Below are 22,723 nucleotides of genomic sequence, written 5' to 3'. Positions count from 1 at the left end.
TTTGTCAATTTTATTAAATTAGTGCATTAATTCAGCCATCAGATTATTATTTATTTTTTTAAATTAAAAACTATGTACCGGTGGGCAATATTTTTTTTTTGTTTAGAACCAAAAAAAAGACTAAAATGCGATTAAACTGCAAAGTGTCACACATCGTTGAATTCAGAATAAAAAGGGCTTTTAGAATCTGATATCAGAACGTTCGGACCGCACTTAAAAAAATGAAGTTGATGATAGTTCCGCAATGACGAAACGTCGGATTAAAAAACTGACAATACCACGTTAAAGCGCATTAAAAGTTGCTGTAGAGAAGTGCCATCAGTTTTGGTCTAGGTTTAATATTACCGTCAGAAAAAAATAATATGTAAAATAGAAAAATCCAATTTTTCTCAAATATCTCAAAAACCAAAAAATATTTCGGTGATTTCTAAACGCCATTTTTTTAGGCCCTTGATTACGCAACTTTTCTTCCATTTAACCAAATCTGTATCTGTTACCGTTTCGAAGATCCCCACAGTGGCCCTCCTTATCTTGGGCACCCTGTACATAAATATAGACACTAATCGTCGCCGCAATCTATATATAGGATGTAACGTACTATCATGGATATATTTCAGGGGGTGATAGTACTTTACATAATAATTAAAAAATGCTAATAGATCCATGGTCAAAAACGCTACATTTTCGATTTATAAGATAACAAAGTTCCAAATGTTTTCTCATATTTTGCGTTTTTCTCACTTATACCTTGAGTTAAAGTTTTTTAATTTTATACACACAGCAGACTATGCACTTCTTCGAGAATGCGACTGGCAAAGCGGACACCGTCAACGGCAATCGTTAACGTAGGACGCTAAACTATTTCTTCTGAAGTCAGATTGCTGCAATACATCTCACAGACAGGTGATTTTAACAGGACAGCGCAACGTGCCACACAGCAAACGAAACAATGGAATTGCTGAAGATAAAATTTTAAGGAGTTATCTCACACCACGGCAACATGATGTGGCCACCACGATCAAGCGATTTGATGCCGTTGGATTTTTTCTTTGAGATTTTTTGATAGGAAATGTGTCTTCCAATGACCCAAGAAAAATTCCTGAACTGAAAATCAAGATTCAATACGCCTTTGATGAAATTGAATCGTCCCTCTGCCAAAACGTCATTGAAAATTTCGTCAACAGAATCAACTAGTACTATTAGTCACGAGGGGACCATTTATCGGACATTGTGTTCCACCAATAACCTCCATGTCTATATTCTTTATTACAGTACAAGCATATGAACTTTTCAAACAAACACTGCGTTTTTTCCATTGTTAAAATAACTGGTCTCAATAGGACAGCATATATTAGGACCGGTATTATTGTACCTTTTGAGCGGCACGCTCCATTCTTTCTTTCTCTTTGACCATCGGAGAAGTGGTACTGTTGTAGCGGTCCTACTTTGATTTGCCTTCCAGCATCCCGTTAATGAGAAATGTTGGAGTTAGATTATCTACACATTCAATTACGATTTCTCTTTGATTTTGGAATAGCGGGCATTGGAAAATATAGTGCTCTGCGGTGTCGACGACTTCGCAGTTCCCGCAATTCGGGTCTGTTTTCTTTATTCTTTGCAAGCAGCTTTTCAAGCTACCGTATGAACGATTAATCTGACAAACGACGGCTGGCAGCAAAATTCATTCGTGCATTTCGAAATGAGTGTCTTCATCGGTCAAGAAAATTACAATTTTAAGCGCCACCTTCAATCTTGTTTTCATGAAGAAAATTGATGTTTATACCACAAAAATCTATTATAATCTGTAACAATTAATACACTTAGGAGGAAAAATGTTATATCTAATACTTCTATCTATAATCAACCTAACACTTATGAATCACATAGAGTCGCATGATGCTTGATTATCACCCAAATTAAAGCCCGTACAGGTACGTGAAAACGATAATTAAACTTAAATAAAAATCTAGAAGAAACTGAGAAACAAAATCGGTAGTATTTATCGTGAAATACCTAATAATCATACGTCCAAATCGTCCTCACCCAGCTGCTGATTTATCTCTTTCAGTCTTGCAGTTTGTTCCTCGCTGTTTATCTTCTTCAGTAGTTCCTCTTTTTCTTTCTTTAGATCTAATCGGCTGGAGCAATTCAACTTGGAAAATTCCCAATAGCCTTGACCGTCGAATTGGAGAATATGAGTGTGGAATTTCCTGAAGAAAAAACGGTACAAAGGAGGTTGGGCTGGTTTATTATGAAGAAAAGAGCGTTAAAACATACCAAAGTGTGGGACGATGAGTGATCGTTAAAAGTGTGATACCCATATCGATTGCTGTTTGATACATGTGACTTTCTACATCAATAGAGACTGCGGAGGTACATTCGTCAAGCAGTGCATATTTTGGCCTAAAATGAATGTTAAAAAAACGTATTCATGTACACTATATTTAAATAATGAAAAAAATAGTCATCACGATAGGTCGTACAAAAAATAATTTTAGGTAAAGATATTCAAATCTTCATATATGAAAGTTGATAAAAAATAATCGGTGACTTTTAAAACAATCTCAAAATCTGTAAACTTCTTCAACTTTTGTGAAGCAGTTTAGTATAACTATTTAAATTGGGATAAAAATGACACTTACTTATGATAGAAAAGTCTAGCAACTGCCATCCTCTGCTTCTCCCCACCTGACAAAATATCGGTCCAGTCCTTGACTTCATGAAAAGTATCTCGTTCCACAATGTGCTCTAAATACACCAACTGCATGATTTTTCTCAGATCATCTTCGGTTATTTGCTTGTTAATCATATCTGCGTACGTATCGGGGTAAATGATTTGATCCCGGAGATTACCTACAAAAGGGCATTTGTGGCTCTAGATAAACACTTATGTCCATTTTTTAGTCAATTACCTATAACCATATAGGGCCTTTGAGGGATGTAAAACATCGAGTTTCTAGGCGAAGTCAACTCGCCCCCATAGACAGGCCACAGCCCACTTAAAATGCGAAACAAACTAGATTTTCCACACCCGTTCGGACCTGCAATAAAACTTCCATGAAGCTTTAAAATAATTTATTATAAGCTCGTACCTGTTATAAGCAAATGTTGTCCGGGTTTCAAATCAAAACTCAAAGACGGACACACCACGTCACAATTTGGAGTCACAATTGGAACGTTCTTCAATATAATTTCGTAATTTACGGCCGCATTTAGTTTGCCTATAAACCCCATAATGAGGATCTAAAAGCACATTGAACTTATAGAAAACGTACCTCTGGCAATAGGTTGATCTCCGTTGAACTCCACTTCAAATCCTTCAGATTTTTCCTTCTTGGCCACAACAGTTTTGTGATAGATCCCTTGACTAGCTTGTTCTAGGACTGTAAACATATTGGCAACCCTTGCAGTATGCCCAGCTAATTCCACTATATCTAAAAATCAACAAAATGCAACCAAATTATGGTTTTAAAGGGTCAACCAACCTTTATAACTGCTCATGAGCCTTTCTACCGCATTAGAGCCAGTGAGCAGCAAGTTCTTCGCGGTGGTAAAGTATTGAGTTCTCTCGGACACTGAATCATCGACTGTTTCTACATTAACAACCTTTTTGGTTGATATTAATTCAGCTGCGTCGGGCAATGGAAGAGCCAACAATTTTCGCTTTTTCGGACGGGCATTCTTAATGACTTGAGGGAGGAATACTGGCAAGGAAACCACAATCATGCCCGTTCCAGACCAAACGTATTTCATCAAAAACTGCTCCAGCATAACGAACCACAGTTTAACTGCGAACATATGCTCGAGATGATGGGTCAAGATCCTGTAGGCACTCCGCAAATGGCTCTGTTCGACTTTGTGACCGCTGTAGAAGGCTATTTCTTCGGCATTTGAGACAATGCGGCCATGGACGTGGCGCAGATAACCCTTCTTTTCCGCCTCTTGGGCTACGAGGTGGCCAAAGCGGGGAGATACTAACCTGTGTTGAAACAAGTTTGAATGACATTATAAAGACAGAGGGAAATTTATAGTAATAATGTCAAGTTGTTGTTTTCTTGGGATGCATTATATCAAGGGCCAAATTATCGAAATTCTGACAAGATTAACAACAGTATAAAGTTGTAGCTAAATGGGAAGTAGAAGCTTGCCGTTGGCTTCCAAGGATATTATTCGTCAGTTTAAATTAGCAGCGCTTCAATAATTTGACCCTAAAGCACCAAATCTTGAACTTTTCCTTCAGTTGCAGGGATTCGAAGTTTCTAAAATGAATGGAATGAAAAGAGACATGATTTTGTATACGTCTGATTGCCTACATCGCTACTCATATATAAAAAAAGAGGCTGAATGTACGAGATTGCATTAAAAAAAAAAAAAAGCACCGCTGTATGTTAATTAAATTTATTAGTGGTGCTCCGATGAAAGCTATTTCAAGTGCTTATCTTGCATGGCAAATTGCAGACCTCATCTTCTAACGTTTGGGTTAAAGTGCTGTAATGAGTGACATCAGCAGATGAGTTAATAACCTTTAGTGGAAAAAAATGTCTATCTGACAGGACAAGATCAGTTAATTATTTCAATAAACAATAGAAAATAGGTTTATTATTTTCAGTAATTGCGTATAAATGCAATTGGTAGTCCTTTGTGACGGTCAAATTAGTATATTAACTGCCTCAAATTAAGTATATAAATGGACAAAATAAAGTTCAAATTCACACCGTTAATTACAAGAAAAATGATGACAATCAAACATTAAGAAACAAATCATCAATTAATGCTCGTGTCTTCATTCATCGCATTTGCTTTTTTGTCTCAATTAGCTGACCGATGCTAAAACATTATCATGACGCTAACCAAAAACATAATAGTGTGTAGCAGAACTGTGCAATCATAAAATGAAAAATACCTTTGCACTTTGTTTCTTTGCAAAGCTTCCTATTATTTGTTCAATCGTAAAAAAATGTAGCTAGTTACTTTAACGCATTTTAAAGTCCACTCATGCCCAAATCATCACCCACGATCAAAAACGTACCATTTCTGATATACAAAGTGGTAAAGTTTCACATTTTTTCTCATATTTTGTGTTTTTCTCATGTATACATTGAGTTACATTTTTGAAATTTCGTACACTTATTTTCTTTAAAAGTGTTGGAAGAGGTGCCAATTCTTTGCTGAACCTAAATGTGGTTCATGCATGTTTGTGCGCTAGTCAATTTCAGTATGGAGGAGAGGGGGTTCCTAAATCAAAGTTTTAACAACTGTTAGATAAGTCAAAGTGGGCTTCAGTCATGATCTCCTAGATCCTCCGTCCTGAATAATTAGGCCTTTTTTGGGGATACCTGAAATCATTGGTGTATCTAACCCCAATTGAACCAGAAGAGGAATTACGAAATAAAATAACGCATTGATGCGACATCACCCGCAATACTACTTTTGTATATATACTAAATATACTTTTGAAATATTTGAGAGAGACCGTTGATATATGAGGTGAAGTGGAGGTCTGCATTTTAGTAGGAAGAGGACATTTTTCACAAGAGTTTTTATAATTTTGTTTTCGTTTAAGTTTATTTTTATTTTAGGATATTTGATTAAATGTTATGAATTTCTTCAGATAGTTGTTAACTGAACTGGATGATTATTCTTCCCTTTACATTATTAATTTGTGTCAATAGGTATTTTTGCAAATTCCATGAAAACGATGAAAAATATGAAAATACTGTAAGAGTCCAAAAAACCAAAGAATTGAAGAAGAAATTTAAGTTTGGTATCAGAATTCATACAGTATGTTCCAAAAAAAGATACAAAGCATAAAATAGAACATAACATAAAATAACACAACACCCTGTATATGATTACCGACGATATTGACATTTTGTTATAGAGGAGAAAACAGGTGTACGAAATTTAAAAAATTTAACTTAAGGCAGAGGTGAAAAAACGCAAAATATGGGAAAAAATGTGAAACCTTGCCGTCGTGTATATCGAAAATGGTGCGTTTTTTACCATAAATCTGTTAGCTTTTTTTATAATTTTGCAGGGTACTATCACCCCCTGAAATATCTCCATGATAATAAACACATATTACACCCTATATTATGGAGTCGATTGTTGCATCGATATTGCCTCCCAAATAACCATAAACCACCTGCTAAATATCCAATACAGGAATGCTTCTGCATACTTTACACAACTATTGCTCAATAAAGAAGGCTTACCTTAAAACTAGAGCTGATACCACAACAACACCGCTTATAATTACGGGTCCAATTAACAAATTCGAGTTTCTAGATTTGACTAAATTAGCTAGAGCGATGGCCATTAGTAAAATGTCGAAACAGGGCTTGGTAATTTGGCCATAAAGATGCGAGACAGTACCCGCAACTGTCTCTATGTCATCTATAAATTAACAAATTGTTATTTCGATTCATTCTTTGTACGGCCGTACTTACCAGTGAGTCTCTGGGCGCAATTATCCAGCCGCCCATCCAGAACTGTAACTCTATAATAGCTCTGATTCTTGAAATACAGCTTGTAAGAATGCTCCACTAACCTTGTGCGAAAGCTCAGGGCGATCCTACTCTCTAAATACCTGCAAAATTTTAGTGCCGCGACATTTGAAAGGTGAAACCTGATGAACTTACCGTATCATACTGTTTATGAACGTGGCTGGTACGGCCACGGCGAACCACTTCATTAACTGTTTAATGAAATTGCTAGGATCTTTTCTAACAATGAATTTTACAATTGCGCCTTCAAGATTGGCCACGTAAATGCTGAGGAACGTTCTTAGGAAGAGGAACATTGTGTGGCCTCCGAGGAGGGCAGTTTCCGTGCAGAACAAACTTGGGATCATTATCCTTACCTTAACCGAGAAATATGGAATTTAATGTGATTTTTCAGCATCTGTACAGCCCTATCAGGCTGAGAGTTTCAGTAAAACACCATTAGCACCTTCATATTTTCATTAAGTTCAAGCCATTTGACCGTTTTAATTATTTTGTATTATACCTGATTACTTAGTTTAAAGGAAGAGGGGGGGTCACACCCCTCAATAAACAACCCCCATAGCATTTCATTTATGTCTAATTATTGAGCTAATTTGTTGGTAATTGTTATATACATATAATGTTTAATTAAAGACTTTAAAATGTGTTAATTAAAAACACATAAAGTGGGCTGCCTAATTATTTAAGGTCGTCACGGCAAAAAAGAATTGAAAATAAGTTACCGATATTTTAGAGTCATTTGTAAGGCATTAAGCGCATTCAAGGAAACATGAACAGTGAGCTCACAGAGGCAAGTAAAAAACCTGTAAAATTCGTTAAAAAAGCAGGGACGTTAAAGATACCATAGGGAGTATGTACACAGTTACCTAAGCAAAACGCAAAAATCAAGAAAAAATTTCCGAAATTAATGGCGCAAATACTTAGGCGTTTACACCCTTAATTTCGGAAAAAATTGAAAAGGCTTTGCAGTGTTTGTGGTAAAAGTATTTCCCAAAAATCAGGCAGGAAGGTATCCGTAAGAACGCCTGTTCATTTTAACGCTTCTGTTTGTGCTTCGATGCAACCCACACACCCAATACTTACCAATTTAATGAACTGCAATATAAACGCCAAATTGAAATTCGGAATGCTGTTCATCAAACGATTCCTCTTGGACATGGCCGATTTAGTCTTCGGGTCCCCGTGCAATTGCACCACCCCATTGGACGGTTTGACTCCATTTCTATGTTCCACCTTACCATTACTAAAACCATTTTTGACTAGATTGTTGTTAAGAGACGTAGTCTCATTGTTCGGCTTGCAAAGGTAGCTTTCCACCAAGGGATAGGCCACTTTGTAGGCGTAAGCGGCCAGGGCAGCCCCTATCACCGCGCTCGACAAGAGCGGTTGGTTCCTGGTGAAGGCCTCCTCTCCTTTTTCTATGAACTTCGAGACCACCGACGGCATTTTTGTGATGAATGCAGTGATGTTGCTGATGGTGAAAGCTATGGATGGAGTTTCTTCCTTGTTTTGAAGAACCTCATGGCTGTCTTGGGTAGCACTGCTTCACAGCCATTCTACGGCAACATACAAAAGCTGTTACAGCACTACAGCCATGCAATTTAGGTAAATAATCATACGTCATGTTTACACAAAAGCTATTATTACCGACAAATGTTAATGTTAAAAACACGAAAATTGTCTTAATGGTTCTATAACAGCGTCAGATTATGTAAAATGGGACTGAGGTAGTCACGGAAAGCTTAATTGCCATAATTTACTTGTACAAGTTACCTTAGATGACTAATCATTAACTCACGCTACTAAATTCCACTAAATCTCATAGAGAAGTCACTCATTTACTGTCCTCGAGCATGCATTTTATCTGGAAATCATGAAACATATCTAATATTTACGTTTATTATCAGTTTAAGGATTTATTCATGCGCAATTTGCAAAGTTAAATTAGGACTAGTATACGAGCAATAAGTCTTATGTGAAAAACAGCGATTTGAATGGCGGATCGCAGCATATTTCTTGATCTTTGACCTTTGAGGCTGTCCAGTACCAAAGATCAACTGTATTTATCCAAAAAAATTATTGGAATAAGTGCTTTCATATCAGCGGTGAAATTCCACATTTAATACCTGACAAAGGTGATTATTTTTAGTACGAAAATTTGATTATTATTGCTCAAAGTTTGATTAGCTACAATTCATAAATAAGGCTTAGATGTACCATTTATTGGCCTCACACGAATTTCCACATACAGCTCCGAGTAAGTGCCAAATAATTCTGTTAGGGAGATGTCCCACCAGATCCTTTAGAGATCGATGGTGTCGAAATGCCATGGCGGGACACTGTCCAAAATCTGGGATTAAAACTGAACTGACCTGGGGTCCCTATGTAAGGGCCACTGCTGCTCAGCCCAGGTGAGCTATAGTATAAAATCCCCCTTGCTCAACGGAAGAAGCCCCATGACCGTTAATGGGAACTCCGACTAGTAAAGACCGTTATGCGACCCATCCTCGTATACGAATCGGTTGCGTGGGAACATATAGCTGAATTTTATCTTAGACAGATAGAATCGGCAATGGAGAAATTCATTTTAATTTGCATTGGCAATCAGGGCGCGACTTTATGAAAGTGGAAGCCGATAGAACCTTTAAAAGAGCTGACGTACTTCAGATGAGTTGCTCAGGGTACTGGTGAATTACGCACTGGATCCCTAAATAACTCAAACATGAAAGAGGCCACAGCATCGGCTGTAAAATTCGCAAAAGCGTCAGAGTAATAAAAATTTCCACCTAGAGAAATAGGGTGTCTGTGTGAGATATATCATGCTGCAGCCACTACGACTGGTGGGTCGCATGAGGTGTTTTTAAGGGATAGAGTCCTAGTGCCAACTGTCCAGGATAGATTAAGGATGCGTAGGCACAGAGCCCGAAATCCTCAACACACGGGGTTTGTTGGTAGGTCAAAATCCCTCGTCGGCTGGAAGTACAGGCTTCCAGTGTCGTCTTATCGACAAGATTTATTTTCCCTGGGGTCGCGCCCCCAAAAAATCCATATTCTACACCTTTGAGTCTCTATCATCAAAAATATCTCTAACAAATCCGACTTGCAATATTTTAATTTAGCTCAGCGATTTCCGGGTCTTTCAGCGATACTTGACCTTTAAAACATAACTCAATTTGCGATAGACATAATACGGCGATAAGTCGCGAACCTGGCTTTGAGAACATTCTGATTAGATTCGCGATATAAATACACATTCCATGTTCATGAGGGCATGTAATACCAGGAAAATAGTCACACCATTGATATGCTGACGAATAACTTTGACCCAAAATAAATCCGTGTTCTCTGCATAGACAACCTCCTTGCAAGGAGCTGGCTCATAGAATGCAGCTGTGTTCTAAACACTGGAAAGAGGGTTTCTAACATTGCTTCGGACTGTCAATATTGCAGCACCGGAAGCAACAATCTTGCAAAGAAATTGCTCATATAGTGCACCTGCGTTGACAACACCGGAAGCAGTGTTCCCAACATTGCTTCCGATTTCTAATGTCTAGTATTTCTAATACTGGAATTTGATCGCTCTTTTCAACAACTCCACTCGCTTCAGTGGACGTATTTTCAGTGGTCACTTCAGAAATCAAAAACGTTTCAAATCGCCTAGAATCATTCCTGCTGCTCTGCATATTCAACACCAATTCTGACTCAGCTCGTATGTCGCTGTGACCACGCAAACTAGTTGGGACTCCCTGGAGACTTTTTCTTAAATGGCCTTGAATAACATTTAAATCTTATAAAGGCGATTCAGTGGTACAGATATTTCTCAACGAAGATTATGTAAAGTCATTAGAATTAGAATGGTAAACCGGGGTTTGTGTTAACTATGAAGAATTTATGCTGATGGATGGAAAATCATTAAAAACGAGTTCGACATAAAGGACATGTTATAATTATTAAAATTGCGCTTGCAATGAGTATTTGGATCGTGAGGATTACAATCTAGTAATTGATATGTAAATAGGATGTAAGACGTTTACACGTATAGGATGAAATTTCTGCCAGCGAGTCCTTCCTCAAGAACTATTTGGCGTATTTGCGAGTCTCTTCTAAAGTAGTACACCTCAGCATTTGGCTCATAAGATTCTCCCTCGGATGTAGTTCGGGTATCGAAAATTCTAGATAATTCTAAACTGAATTGCACTTATACGATCTAGATCAGCAGAAACACTCAGACGCGCACTCGAGATTTTTCCAGCTCTAATTGCATTCAAGCATATTTTACAATGCACTTGTTATATTTGGTATGATTGTGGAAGTTCTCAGAAGCTTACGAAAGCATTTTTGACCATTTTCCCGGGTTTTAATAGTTTTTCGACCCAATGTGCCTTTTAAGTGAAAAAGAAGAGAAAAAATCATTTATCAATTTCATTGCTGTTTTAAGAAATTTTCCAACAACTATTAAATAAATTCCTCATTTCCTTAAAAGCACAATATTACTATGATATTTCAGGGGCTTAGTATGAAGGACAATTTAAGCAATGAATACACGTAATAAGGAAATCGGTTTTCCTCTGATTGTTGCTGCAGCCTGCTTTATGCTAACAATTAATTCTTCCCGTGTGTTTACAGGTGTCTTGTAAACTAAATTTTTCATAAAACCTCACAGGAAGAAATTGCAAAAGTTTAGGTCTGGTGACCTTGGTGGCCAAGCAAAACACAAAAGAGATAAAAATGTGTAAAGATAAGAAATTAGTGTGACAGCCAGCATTTCAAAATTTTGCTCTACAATATCGTTAGATCATTTTAAAATGATTGAATAACTTTCTTATTTTTAAGTTTTTTGAAAAAAATTATTTGAAAATGTTTGTTTTAATGATTCCTATACGCAGTTAAAAAAACATTAACTTAGGAATCACTCTGTTTATCAATTCCAAAAATATTAAAATTCAATTTACCTCTATAACAGAATTTAATACAAAATAAATGTCCATTATTTTCCAATTCTCTTTCAAAATAGTTGATAAGAAACACTTCAAACCCATTACATAGGTTGTTTAAAAACTTGGATATTATATCAACAATAACAACACCGACAATAAATAACCAAGAACACTACTTTAGTTCCCAAAATATCAGATTTTTACCGTAAAAGTTGATGAATAAAGAAAACAAGGGTTTAAAACACCAAAAACAACAAAGGTTAACGAAAATTGACTCTTTGCGGTTATCATGTAATAAAATAGTGTTGTGTTTAGACATTCAAATATTTCTTCATTCTTTTTTAGCATATTCAATTTATATGATTTGTCATTTAACGTAAGGCGACTCTCAATCGTTACATTTTGTAATGTGAATAAAAAGTTACATGATTTGTACTATATTTTGAGTTCTTGAGTTCCTAATAAATGGACATGTCAAGGTTGTTGTTTAATGTATGACTGGTTGTCTATGTCAAACTGCAGGACTTGACTTTGACATGTAATATGTTGTCGCAATTAGACAATAAATTCGAGTTCAAAATTGTGAAAATTCAAAATGGCGGACATAAGAAAAAAAATCGATGATGGTTACCGAGGACCGAAACGTCGGATTTTAAATATGACATCGCTAAAGTGTCGAACAGGAGAATTTGCAATAATGAAGTGTCCATAATTTTGAATTACCTCATCAATGTCCGCCACATGTCTCCAATTGAAATCTAATTATTTATACGATTATATTGGAATTCATTTTATAGGAACGTATTGATGACAAGTAAGTGGTTGTCCGTCCGGTTAAAGCTAATGTGGGAAAATAATGAAACTGGTCATATTAGGCCATATAGCATTGGTAAAAATTAGGTTTTAGCCGGATATGTACTACTAACATGTTTCTAAGAATTCTAATAGTCACTGATTAGCTTCAGAAAACGACCGAGATAAAATTATGTCACTTTTATATTTATAGTTATTGAAGCAATATGTATATTAATGAAGGGATTACTAGTCGAATGGTTTCACATGAAATAAATCATCGAACGATAAACGAGGTCAGTGCATTAACAGTTGAGATTATTAGTGCCCCACTAGTACACTTCTTATTCTTATTTTAATGTAAAAAATATATGCTTCTGAATGCTCAAGGCAAAAAACAATCATTTCTTTGATATTTCTGGGTCCCGACCTGCGGGAATAAATTACAGAAGCCAACTATTTCGATTTTCTGAGTAAACTCACCGCGGTGTTTGTGTGGCTACCTATGCAATCCAGTTCATGGCTCCTTCTCAGTACCCCACAGGTAGAATTTTTCGCATGATTCCTTAGCCTTTACCCTTATTTTCACTTAAAAAGACTGGCTAAAAACCTTCTGATACTGTCATTGAATGAAATGAACGATATCAAACTAATTTCCTTTCTGAGACACGTCCTGAAGGGCGGTATCTTGAGACGAAAGACTAACGTTGACTTCCAACCTTTGCCCAAGTTTCTCCCCATTTTTCATGAACTTCATGCATCGAAATTCCCGGTATAATAGCGAAAAAACCGGATATGATTACTAATTCCTGAGCAGCTCTAACGACCTTTTCATCGGTTACTTAAGGATTCCGCTTGCATCGGAATGAAACGTGCATGACGCACATGAGGTCAAGACCAAAATATTTAGCAACCACCAGATAAGTAACGGATGCCATTAGCGATACGTCACTCGCCACTATAAGGGACGCAGGGTTCTTAAGCAATCTCGGAAATGGGACTATTAATTTGTCACTATACATAGCGAGTGCGTACGTCACCTCGGCAATTAAAACATATACAAATAACGATAAATTAATGAGCAAAATTATCGGAAACTTTTCCGAACCGACATTTATGTGTGTTAGTTTGTTCATGAAGTAGCATTGCAAAATATCGTTAAAATTGCGCTCTTAATGAGCGTATCTCTTAGGGATGTTTGGAGCGGAGAAAATGCTTAAATTGGAAGCTGACGCCTAGCTATAAGGAGCGAAACAATGGAAACTTTCAACAAAGCGGCTTCGTAATACACCTCCTCTCTCAAAACTTGCATTGGTACACACAATCCAATTTATGCGTATTTCGCCACCTACCTTTAGCCTCCAAAAGACCAACTTTCACCAAAACAGGAAAATCCTAGGCAATTCACCACACTGATGCAAGTTAAGCAACGAAATTAGACCAGCACCGACTAACGGACAATAGAAAAAAAATTACTTTTTTAGCGATAACCAGGCTAAAAATACTTTGTTCGTAACAGATCTTGGTTCTCCTAACGTTCGCGAAGTCCACTCGCGACTTAAATACCCCATAAAGAGAGTACCATACAATCAAATAATTACTCTAATGATAATAAGTGAAAAAACACGGCGTATGATCGAAGTTTATTGTTCCTATCTGAGTAATTCACGGGCTGCCATTAATACGAACCGTTCGATACTGCCGTGTGTTGGTGGCTTGATGGTTCAAGAGTCGCAGCAATCTTTCGCCTTCTCTTTGCACCGTTTAATGAAATTGGTAGGATTTATATTATCATTCGGTGGATTCAGTGCGAGACTATGACCAGGAAGCATAATGTGCTACTTCCTCCACCAAATTGTACAGATAAAAAATGTGGTCGATGACTGTGCTTATCAGACACTATGTGAAAGGATAAAGATTACGCACCAAATTGTACTTATCGGAGAATTAGTAGTTCATTAGTTTTTAGTATTATGATATTAGAATTAGTAATAAGATAATAATAAGCGAACTGACAAAGCCATCGTTGGGATGAAGCTCTGTCAAAGGGGGTTACTTCTACTGCCGCTACTAAATGGCCAAGTGTCGGGAAATCCCTTTTTGAATTGGAATACTTCCCCAGAACTGAAAAGGAAAGGAAAGAGGAGGCAATGGCCAGTCTAGATATACCGGCTGTCTCATAAAAAACGGACGAAACTGTAACTCAGTTATTTATGAACAGATTTTGATGAACTAAAAACCAAATAAAATAATATTGTTCAGAGTACTAACTAACGTGAAAGTTGATTTTTTTAAAACTCAACTTCTTCTGCCTCTGGTGCCAACTTCAGAATTTTAAATAGAACCCTGTTTTTTTTTAAACATTTTTTGATAGAATATATTTCTCTGAATTTGATGATGTATAACAAGTTATTGTTAATAATGTAAAATAATGTTTAACTGAAAAATTTCATCAATACGTAACAAGTGTTCAAAATGGACGTTGTTATTTTTTGACACCTTATAATGTTAGAATAGATATTAAATGGTTAAACGCTCGATTCCAGGAAAAATGACTAGGTATCAATAGGCCAATCCGTTGGCATGCTTGTTGATTCGACCTTCATCCGCTGGAGTTTTGACTATAAAACTATTTTCAAGGTAAAGCTCCCAGCTAGTTCCTAGCTATCATCTAGGAAATGTCGATATTTTAAGACAAAAAATGATAAATGCTTGTTGGGAAAATTGCACCAAATGTTATTATAAATGCTAGGAATAGTGTAATTAGAAGATGTCAATTATGTGTACAACATGCTGGTAATTAATTTAAACAATATCTTAAAAAATATTTTACAAAAATTATTAATAAATACGTTGTTAAACGCTGAAAAAAATCCTATTAGTAAGATTCAAAACAATGTATTAATATTTAAGAAATTAATTTTTAAAAAATATCTTTCAGTTAAAAATTGTTTTAACATTAACTTATCACCAAATATCATCAAATTAACCTATCACCACTCATCATCAAATTCAGAAAAATACTTTCTGTCGAAAAAAAAAACAGATGGGTTTTAAAATAAATCAACTTTGACGTTATTTAGTAGTCTGAACAATATCATTTTATTTAGTTTTTAATTCATTAAAATTTGCTCACTAAATATCTGAGTTATAACTTCGCCAGTTTTTTATGAGACAGTCGGTAGAAGGGCAGGAGAGTGGTTGAATAGTAGAAAATATGTTAGTTTGTTTTTCTATATTTTGTTAAGAAATTAACATTTATTAGCTATGAAAAATTACCCCAACATTAGTTTAACATACTGATCAAAGAAATATAATTAATGGCGGTGCTTCTCTTGAAGATTTCTCCCTCCGTTAACGATCCATTTGATGACTCCTGATCTATGACAATATTATTCTTGACATACATACGAAAACCACCGTGGGCGAAAACTAAGAACATTAATTTCTATATAATTAATTTGCTTTTCGTTCGGTAAATCTCTTTAAAGCCGTGAATAGGTGTCCCATCTAAGACTTGGTGAGTGAGGCCCTTCAAGGGCGTTTCTGAATCAATAATAGTTTCAGTAGAATTGCTTAAATGAAACGGCAATTAAGAGAATTAAAGCATCATTATGGGTCTATTCAATGGGAGGAGCGCATAACCCTGCTGCATAAACCATGGTCAATTTACAGCTAGTTATAATTTATAGCCTTTTGACATTAAGATGTTTTAGCAAAAGTTTTGAACGTGGCAGAACGAACATAAATCTAGCCACAAATCACGTTTTATTCAAACTGGCTGTTGGGCATCAGCTTCATCGTTGTTTACGATAAAACCTCAGTTTTATGTCCCTTTTAGGTGACGCGACATGGGTTCAGTGTATGTTTGATAACCGGTGTTCTATCTTGTCTTTGAATAATAATTAGACATTCTTCCATAAATCTGGTAATAACCGGAGCTAATTGGATATCAGGATGGCAGTGGTAATACATAATCGGTAATTTAAAATTATCGAAAGAAAATAGCACCGCTGAATGACATGAATCTGGCGATTATGTAATTAACAAATTGCTAATACGAAATACTTCTAATTAATTATTGAACTTACACAACCGGTTATCGGTTAATCAGTTATCAGTTAATTTTGGTAGATACATGGTTAGTAGATACATAACAAGAACATAACATTACCATTATCGAACTTATTATCTTGCAAGGTGAATACATGGACAATGAAGATCCTTGGCGAATAATCTGAGATACAACAACTTTTCTTGTTGGTGAAGATCATGCAGGTGATTAATTAACAATGAAATAACCGAAAGCTAGAGATATTACACGGCGAATGGTGATGATTGGAGAAAATATGCATTATCCGAAAGATGATAGTTTCGAATGTATACAGGGTATTGAAAGTTAAAACTTTAATTTATTCTTTTGCCATTATTATGAAAATATCTAGGTTATATACCTGAAATTTTGTAAAATTATGTTTCTTTAGGTGACGAATAAAATACGTTTTGCAATTTCCGAATTGCTAATAGAGGTGCGCCATCTACGGCCCATTTTACAGAATCCACAGTTAATAACTTTTTATCCTGTATGTCTAACATGAAATTCGATTCAAAATCTGAAAGAACAATAAAATAATTTTCACATAAATTATGTATTCTTGTTTCAATTTGACATCATTTTCATCGTTTTCGAGAAAAATCTATTTAAAAAACACTATGTTAAAATTTGATAATATGAGAAATTAAAATTGAAACAAATCTAATGTACTTTCATTTTCTAGAACGCTTTAAAATTATACATTTACAAATTTTCAAGTGTTTAACCTAGATATTTTCAAAATAATGGCAAAAGAATAAATTAAAATTTTAACTTTCTACACCCTGTATATCCGAAATAATCAACTTTCAAATAAGGCATATTTTCTCCAATCGTCACCTTTTAACGTGTAGCATCTTCAGCTTTCGATTCGTCCCATTGTTGATCAACCATCCTGTATTCATCCAACAGTCCTTTCACTTTCATTATCTCCCAGCTTCACAGGCGAAATATAAATTTTCGTACCTGCCAATTAGGATAGTAACAAGATTGTTTTTTTTATACAAAAAATATTAATACGGAAAAACGCGCCTGATTACTAAGAAGAAAACAAGAAAACCGACCATAATTACATAATACACCTACGGCTAAAACCATGCACTTGCAGTAGAGTCAGTACCATTGGCAGTGAAAGCTACACAATACTTTCTTTTCACATATCCTGGGTAAACCCACTGGGATTATATAAGAACTTTCTTTTACCATTGCTTAATGGTTACTTTACTATTATCAAAGAGAGGCGATTTAATCTTTTTGCAGCCTCGTGACTACAGAACGCATAATATATAATTGTTTCCTTTAAAGCAATACTATTATTACATATTTGCACTCTGTTTGAAATGTACTTCCTCGATTTGTCATTGGGCATCACTCAATTATGCTCACCCAAAGCTTTTACTATTCTCTTGTGACAGTTCTTTTGGAGTCAAAACTGAAAAACACAAAAGCGTTAATCGCCAAGGGTCTGAGCAGAATTAAATTAAGCTATTTTGCAGGCACCTCCAGATAATCCATCTTGCATATATTTCTAGTATTTATATTGCAGCTTAGAGTACTTTGGTGAGTTGGCCAAAGGTTTCCATTATATGGATCTTCATATCCTCCTTTGCCTATGCCATTGTTTTAGAAACTTCAGTGGTCTGCTTGTTACAATTCTACACATCATAACCTCCACTCCTCCCTTGGAGGAAGTAGGGCTATGTACCATGGGTTCCCTGAATGTTTTGTTGTCTTGAGACCAGAAATGATATCGACAATCCCAGGATGCCGAGAATTTCCAAGAGTTCTGTTAGATTCCTTGTACGAATGTAGTAGGTCTGGTAATGCTACTTGACTGAGTCTGTATGTGGCTTTAAATCGTCCACATATCTCTTATGACCTAATTTTTTCTCTTAACTCTCTAACATCAGCCTACTTTTATTAAGGGTCTGTGTTACAATACTTTGGGATAAGCTTATATTATGATATGCATAAGTACAATGTCTTGCCTGACTAGAATTTTGAATATGCAATTTTATCACTATATTTAGGATTGTGTAAATACTGTATAGTATTCTGACGTTAATAAAGTATTATTGTTAGAATTTAGGTGCTTTTAGTTTATGGAGAAAGCTACTTACCTAGACTGAAAAAGTTCTTCGCCATTCCATATTCCCCCAACACACAATTTATATTTGTACTTTTCAAATATCCGTATTTACTTTATTTTATTGTATAATAATGGTTATTTGTTATAGATTTTATTAAAAAATATTACTAATTATTTACAAATTTACTTTGTTTACATTGCACTAATCAATGTTAGACTAAATTGAAATTAATCATATTAGTTATAAGTTAACATGGCAATGGCGCAAAAATTACGCTTAACTTGCAAAGGATTTGTGCTGTTTGATAAAACAATCAATGTTTCTTTAAAAGTATGGCGAATTAAATATTTTACACCATTTTTGCTCGGACACAGTTGAATGCAGTAAGATATTTCACGAAATCTACTAGTTAATTACAAAATTCTAATATTGTTAAATTCGCCAACCATATTCTCACACACCGTACACAAAACCAACAATTATATCGTATACGTTAAGGCTATGCCTATTGCCTTTCTGATGATTCGGCATTTGAAGTTTATTTAAGACAGAAATTAACTGTCATAAAAGTAGGGTTATAATATAAAATTTTAAACAAGCCGCCTTATTTCCTTTTTTTCTTGTTTTCAATTCATTTTCGCCTAGAAATTGTGCATTTTCTCAATATACAAAATAAAACCTACTTATTTTATATAATTAAGTACAAAATTACAAAACCGTGGCCATGTCAGACTTCTCAGACCTCTTACAGGAAGCCGAGAAGCTTACCAATGAAATAGAAGGAACTACTGAGCTCCCCAAAGTAGAGAGATCATTGAAACAAGTATTAGAAGACTCTAACGATTTATATTCACGTGTAGCTCAGACTGGCTCAAAGGATATCCAGGCGTAAGACTCCATTTCATTAGTTACTGTCATATAAATAAATCTTTCCATTGTTTTATAAAGCAATCTACTGCTTGGCTCTAAAGGCATAGATTTACCTAAAATAGTCCAAAAATTGGAGTCGATCAGCACAAAACGAACTTTCGAGCCCATTGAACCAATAGATGATTTAGACATTGCCAATAAACTACAAAATGAAATTCGCAACAAAATTTTAGAAGCTTTTGATTCTGGCTATAATGAGGTAACTTGTACACACAGCCAATTATCATTAGTTTAACATATTGATCTCAGATGGTAAAATCAACATTTGACAATGCCTGGGAACATCAGCAATCTGAGTGGAAACAAGAGAAATTGAAAATTTTAAATGCCTTAGGAGGGCGCTCAGGAATGCCAATTGAAGTAGGCAAACACCAGAGTATCCTTGTAGAAAAGCCCACTGTTAGTCTATCATATATGGGTCCCAGTGAGGCCATTTATGCCTCCAAAATAATAGAGTACAACAATGACATTGTCAGGGGAATGCCCAAATCAAATCTCGTTAATGTATTTTGCAGCCTTGCCCGTGAATTTAAAGATTCTGTAGGTAATATTTTTGTTGTACAGATGATTTGTGAAATACAGAGTTGTAGAAAGTAAAAGATATGTGGGAAATACTCAAATACATGATCCAATTGTCACCATTTCCACAATCTGAAGACCCAATCCTTGGCAGAAACAGCAAGAGTATTATTCATGATTTGGTTTGTCAAGGGAAAAAGTATTTAGAGGATAGGTGAAGCTGAAGAAATTATGTGTTTGAATAAAATTTCAAGAGAAATTGTTTTTTAGATATAAAACTTTTATGAATAATATTGTAAATGAAAATTTGGCTCAAGCAGTGAGGGGTGGTATACCAGGAACTTATCCATTGGTTAAGAGTTTTGTTGGATTGCGGTTTCAAGGGGAATATTTAGGACTGCGGGATGGAATGATAGATGATCAACCTTTATGGCCAATGGTGAGTTAGTGTGTCCAATTTTTCATATAATTTTAAAAATCCAATTTCTATTGAAAACAAGGTTTACAGTAGAAAAAATATTGTAAATCGTTATTATCTTATCAGGAAATTGTACAATGGCCTATATAAACCTCATAAACCTGAACTAATATTTTTCAAGCAAAAGCCTACAGGATCATATTTTGTTAAATATGTTTAAAATAGGAAACCTTGATTATTATTTGAAATAGGTTCCAGAAGGAAAAAGAGAATAGTTTAACATGTCCTGAATGCGGATACACAAATCTAGTTGTAAGAATTAAATTTATTTCTTAATTCGATCAAATCACCTCTTTCTGTACTTAAGAATTACCATTTGTTGCATTCATTGATGTGTAATGTTACTCATTTTCTTAGTTATGTAATGGTAAGATAATATATTATATTCCTAAAGATAGAAGTCGAAAGTAAGGCAAAAACCATCCTTTCTTAGGTCTACTACTGTCTAAGATCAGGCGACATCTCAGCTGCCATCCATTGCCTGAAAAAGAGTAACCTAGTAGAGCATTCGGAAATCCTCACCATCCTAGAATCAAATCTTAACAACCCCACAAACCCAGACCTCGCCAAATTAGAGGAAAATATTCGGTTTACTTACCGGAGGTTTGTTCGCAACGAAACCGATCCTTTTAAGAGAATTGTGTGGGCTGCATTGGGTTGTTGTGATATTTCTGATGAACACACTGAAGTAGCCAGAACTGCTGATGATTATTTGTGGCTGAAGCTCAGTTTAGTTCGGGTGGATTACAGCAAGGAGGATTGCATTAAGTATAATGATTTGCAGGTGAGAGAAAACACAGGGTAAAAGACTTCATACAATAATCTCAACATTTAGCAAGTGATTCTTGAAGAATACGGAGAATCCCACTATGATGCCTTTAATCAGCCTCATCTCTACTTTCAAGTCCTGGCGTTGACCGGCCAATTCGAAGCAGCCATTGAGTTCTTATCCAGAGTTCCACAATATAAAGTCCACGCAGTTCACATGGCAATAGCTTTGAATGAACTCTATCTGTTGGGAGGTTCTCACGACAACAGTGCCCCACTTAGTAAACAAACTCTCATATGATTTTAAGACACAATAAATACGATTTTTCAATAGTTTTCATCGACCCAGCTGACCCAAAACCAGCTCGCAGACTCAATTTAGCCAGACTAATTATGATCTATGTCCGGGCTTTTGAGTTTCACTGCCCGAATGAGGCGATTCACTATTTCTACTTCCTAAGAAACTACAAGGATTCAGAAGACAGGAGTTTCTTTAAAGTTTGCGTTGCGGATTTGGCTTTAGAAACCAAGGAATACGAGCGGATTTTAGGCAAAATGTTGCGGAATGGCCTTCGGGGTAAAGGCTTGATCGATCAGTTTGTTGATTCTGAAGTTACAGCTGATAGTGTGGCTGAATTGATTGGCAGTGCTTTGGTCAAGAAGGGGTTATATGAGGAGGCCGTTGATATTTTTGATATAGCCAATGTATGTGCTTTAAAAAATCTATTTTTTGAGTTTAATAACAGTTTTTTAATAGAATCAGGAAGAAATATTGACTTATTTGAACTCGCTTCTCTCCCAAGTGGTTCAATCACAAAGCGAGCCTGGCTCATTAAGGGCGAGATTACAAGAACGATCTCTGACATTAGCTGAAAGATTTTCAAAGGAAGGTAATATTATCTGATTCTTATCTTATAAGTCTCAGTAATTCCCCGAATAACTATTAAGGTTATCGTTGCTCCGCCTCTCTGGTCACCTCCTACCTGAAACTCAAAGATCTTCTCATTTTCTTTGATTTGTACCACGCCAAAGAGTACCCACAGGCCCTTAAGGTGCTCACCGAAGCGCAGCTAATACCATTAAGCCAAGAGGAGATCGTGGATAAAGTAAAAACCTTCAAAGCCCTCACTATAGACGTCTGCAAGGTAATTCCAGATGTTTTGCTGGCCACCATGAATATGTTGTTTGCGCAGTACCAAAAAATCAGAGCGAATAATGAGTACATTCCCAGCAGATATCATGATGGATCTATCGATATGGTAATTTACTTCATTCACTAGAATTCACGATTTAAGTTCTAATTTTTTAGCAATTAAATCGCCTACGGCAACAAGCAAAAGCAATTACGAATTTTGCGGGTATGTTGCCATATCGAATGCCAGGAGATACCAACAGTCGCTTGATTCAAATGGAAATTCTTATGCATTAGTTTTTGTATATATTTTTTTAATTAAATAAATTTCTTACTTTATTTATTGGATTTTTATGTTTTAGGTTCCCAGAATCACTACTAAGAGTTCTGCTAAAATTTTATTTTTTTTAAAATCTTCCTTTGTAATTAATCTAATTCACAAGGTTTAATGCCCAATTTGGCAACATAGTCATCAAGG

General features: G+C 35.6%; 2 protein-coding genes across 3 annotated transcripts; one reads left to right on the top strand and one right to left on the bottom strand.

Annotated features, from left to right (window-relative positions):
* Positions 1–1,776: 1,776 nt before the first annotated feature.
* ABCD (ATP binding cassette subfamily D) lies at positions 1,777–18,561 on the bottom strand. 2 transcript variants are annotated; one of them, XM_066395677.1, is made up of 12 exons: positions 18,449–18,561; positions 7,590–8,062; positions 6,642–6,862; positions 6,450–6,589; positions 6,216–6,396; positions 3,486–3,979; positions 3,276–3,434; positions 3,093–3,221; positions 2,913–3,041; positions 2,643–2,853; positions 2,278–2,403; positions 1,777–2,210 (listed from the first exon to the last, which is right to left on the bottom strand). In XM_066395677.1, the coding sequence occupies exons 2-12, from the start codon at positions 7,950–7,952 to the stop codon at positions 2,021–2,023; spliced, it is 2,343 nt and encodes a 780-aa protein (XP_066251774.1). In that variant the 5' UTR covers positions 7,953–8,062; positions 18,449–18,561; the 3' UTR covers positions 1,777–2,020. The 2 variants fall into 2 exon arrangements, with proteins under 2 accessions (XP_066251774.1, XP_066251773.1); XM_066395676.1 differs by lacking the exon at positions 18,449–18,561 and adding an exon at positions 13,588–13,975.
* Positions 18,562–19,073: 512 nt separating this feature from the next.
* Nup93-1 (Nucleoporin 93kD-1) lies at positions 19,074–22,570 on the top strand. The gene is made up of 11 exons (XM_066395666.1): positions 19,074–19,306; positions 19,367–19,547; positions 19,598–19,888; positions 19,939–20,081; positions 20,138–20,306; positions 20,779–21,129; positions 21,181–21,394; positions 21,448–21,818; positions 21,871–22,003; positions 22,062–22,372; positions 22,423–22,570. The coding sequence occupies exons 1-11, from the start codon at positions 19,143–19,145 to the stop codon at positions 22,540–22,542; spliced, it is 2,448 nt and encodes an 815-aa protein (XP_066251763.1). The 5' UTR covers positions 19,074–19,142; the 3' UTR covers positions 22,543–22,570.
* Positions 22,571–22,723: the final 153 nt, after the last annotated feature.

This window comes from Euwallacea similis, chromosome 12 (genome assembly GCF_039881205.1).
Source record: "Euwallacea similis isolate ESF13 chromosome 12, ESF131.1, whole genome shotgun sequence".
NCBI lineage: Eukaryota > Metazoa > Arthropoda > Insecta > Coleoptera > Curculionidae > Euwallacea > Euwallacea similis.
The sequence above is the reverse complement of the archived record's forward strand: the minus strand, read 5'-3'. Positions and strand labels throughout refer to the sequence as shown.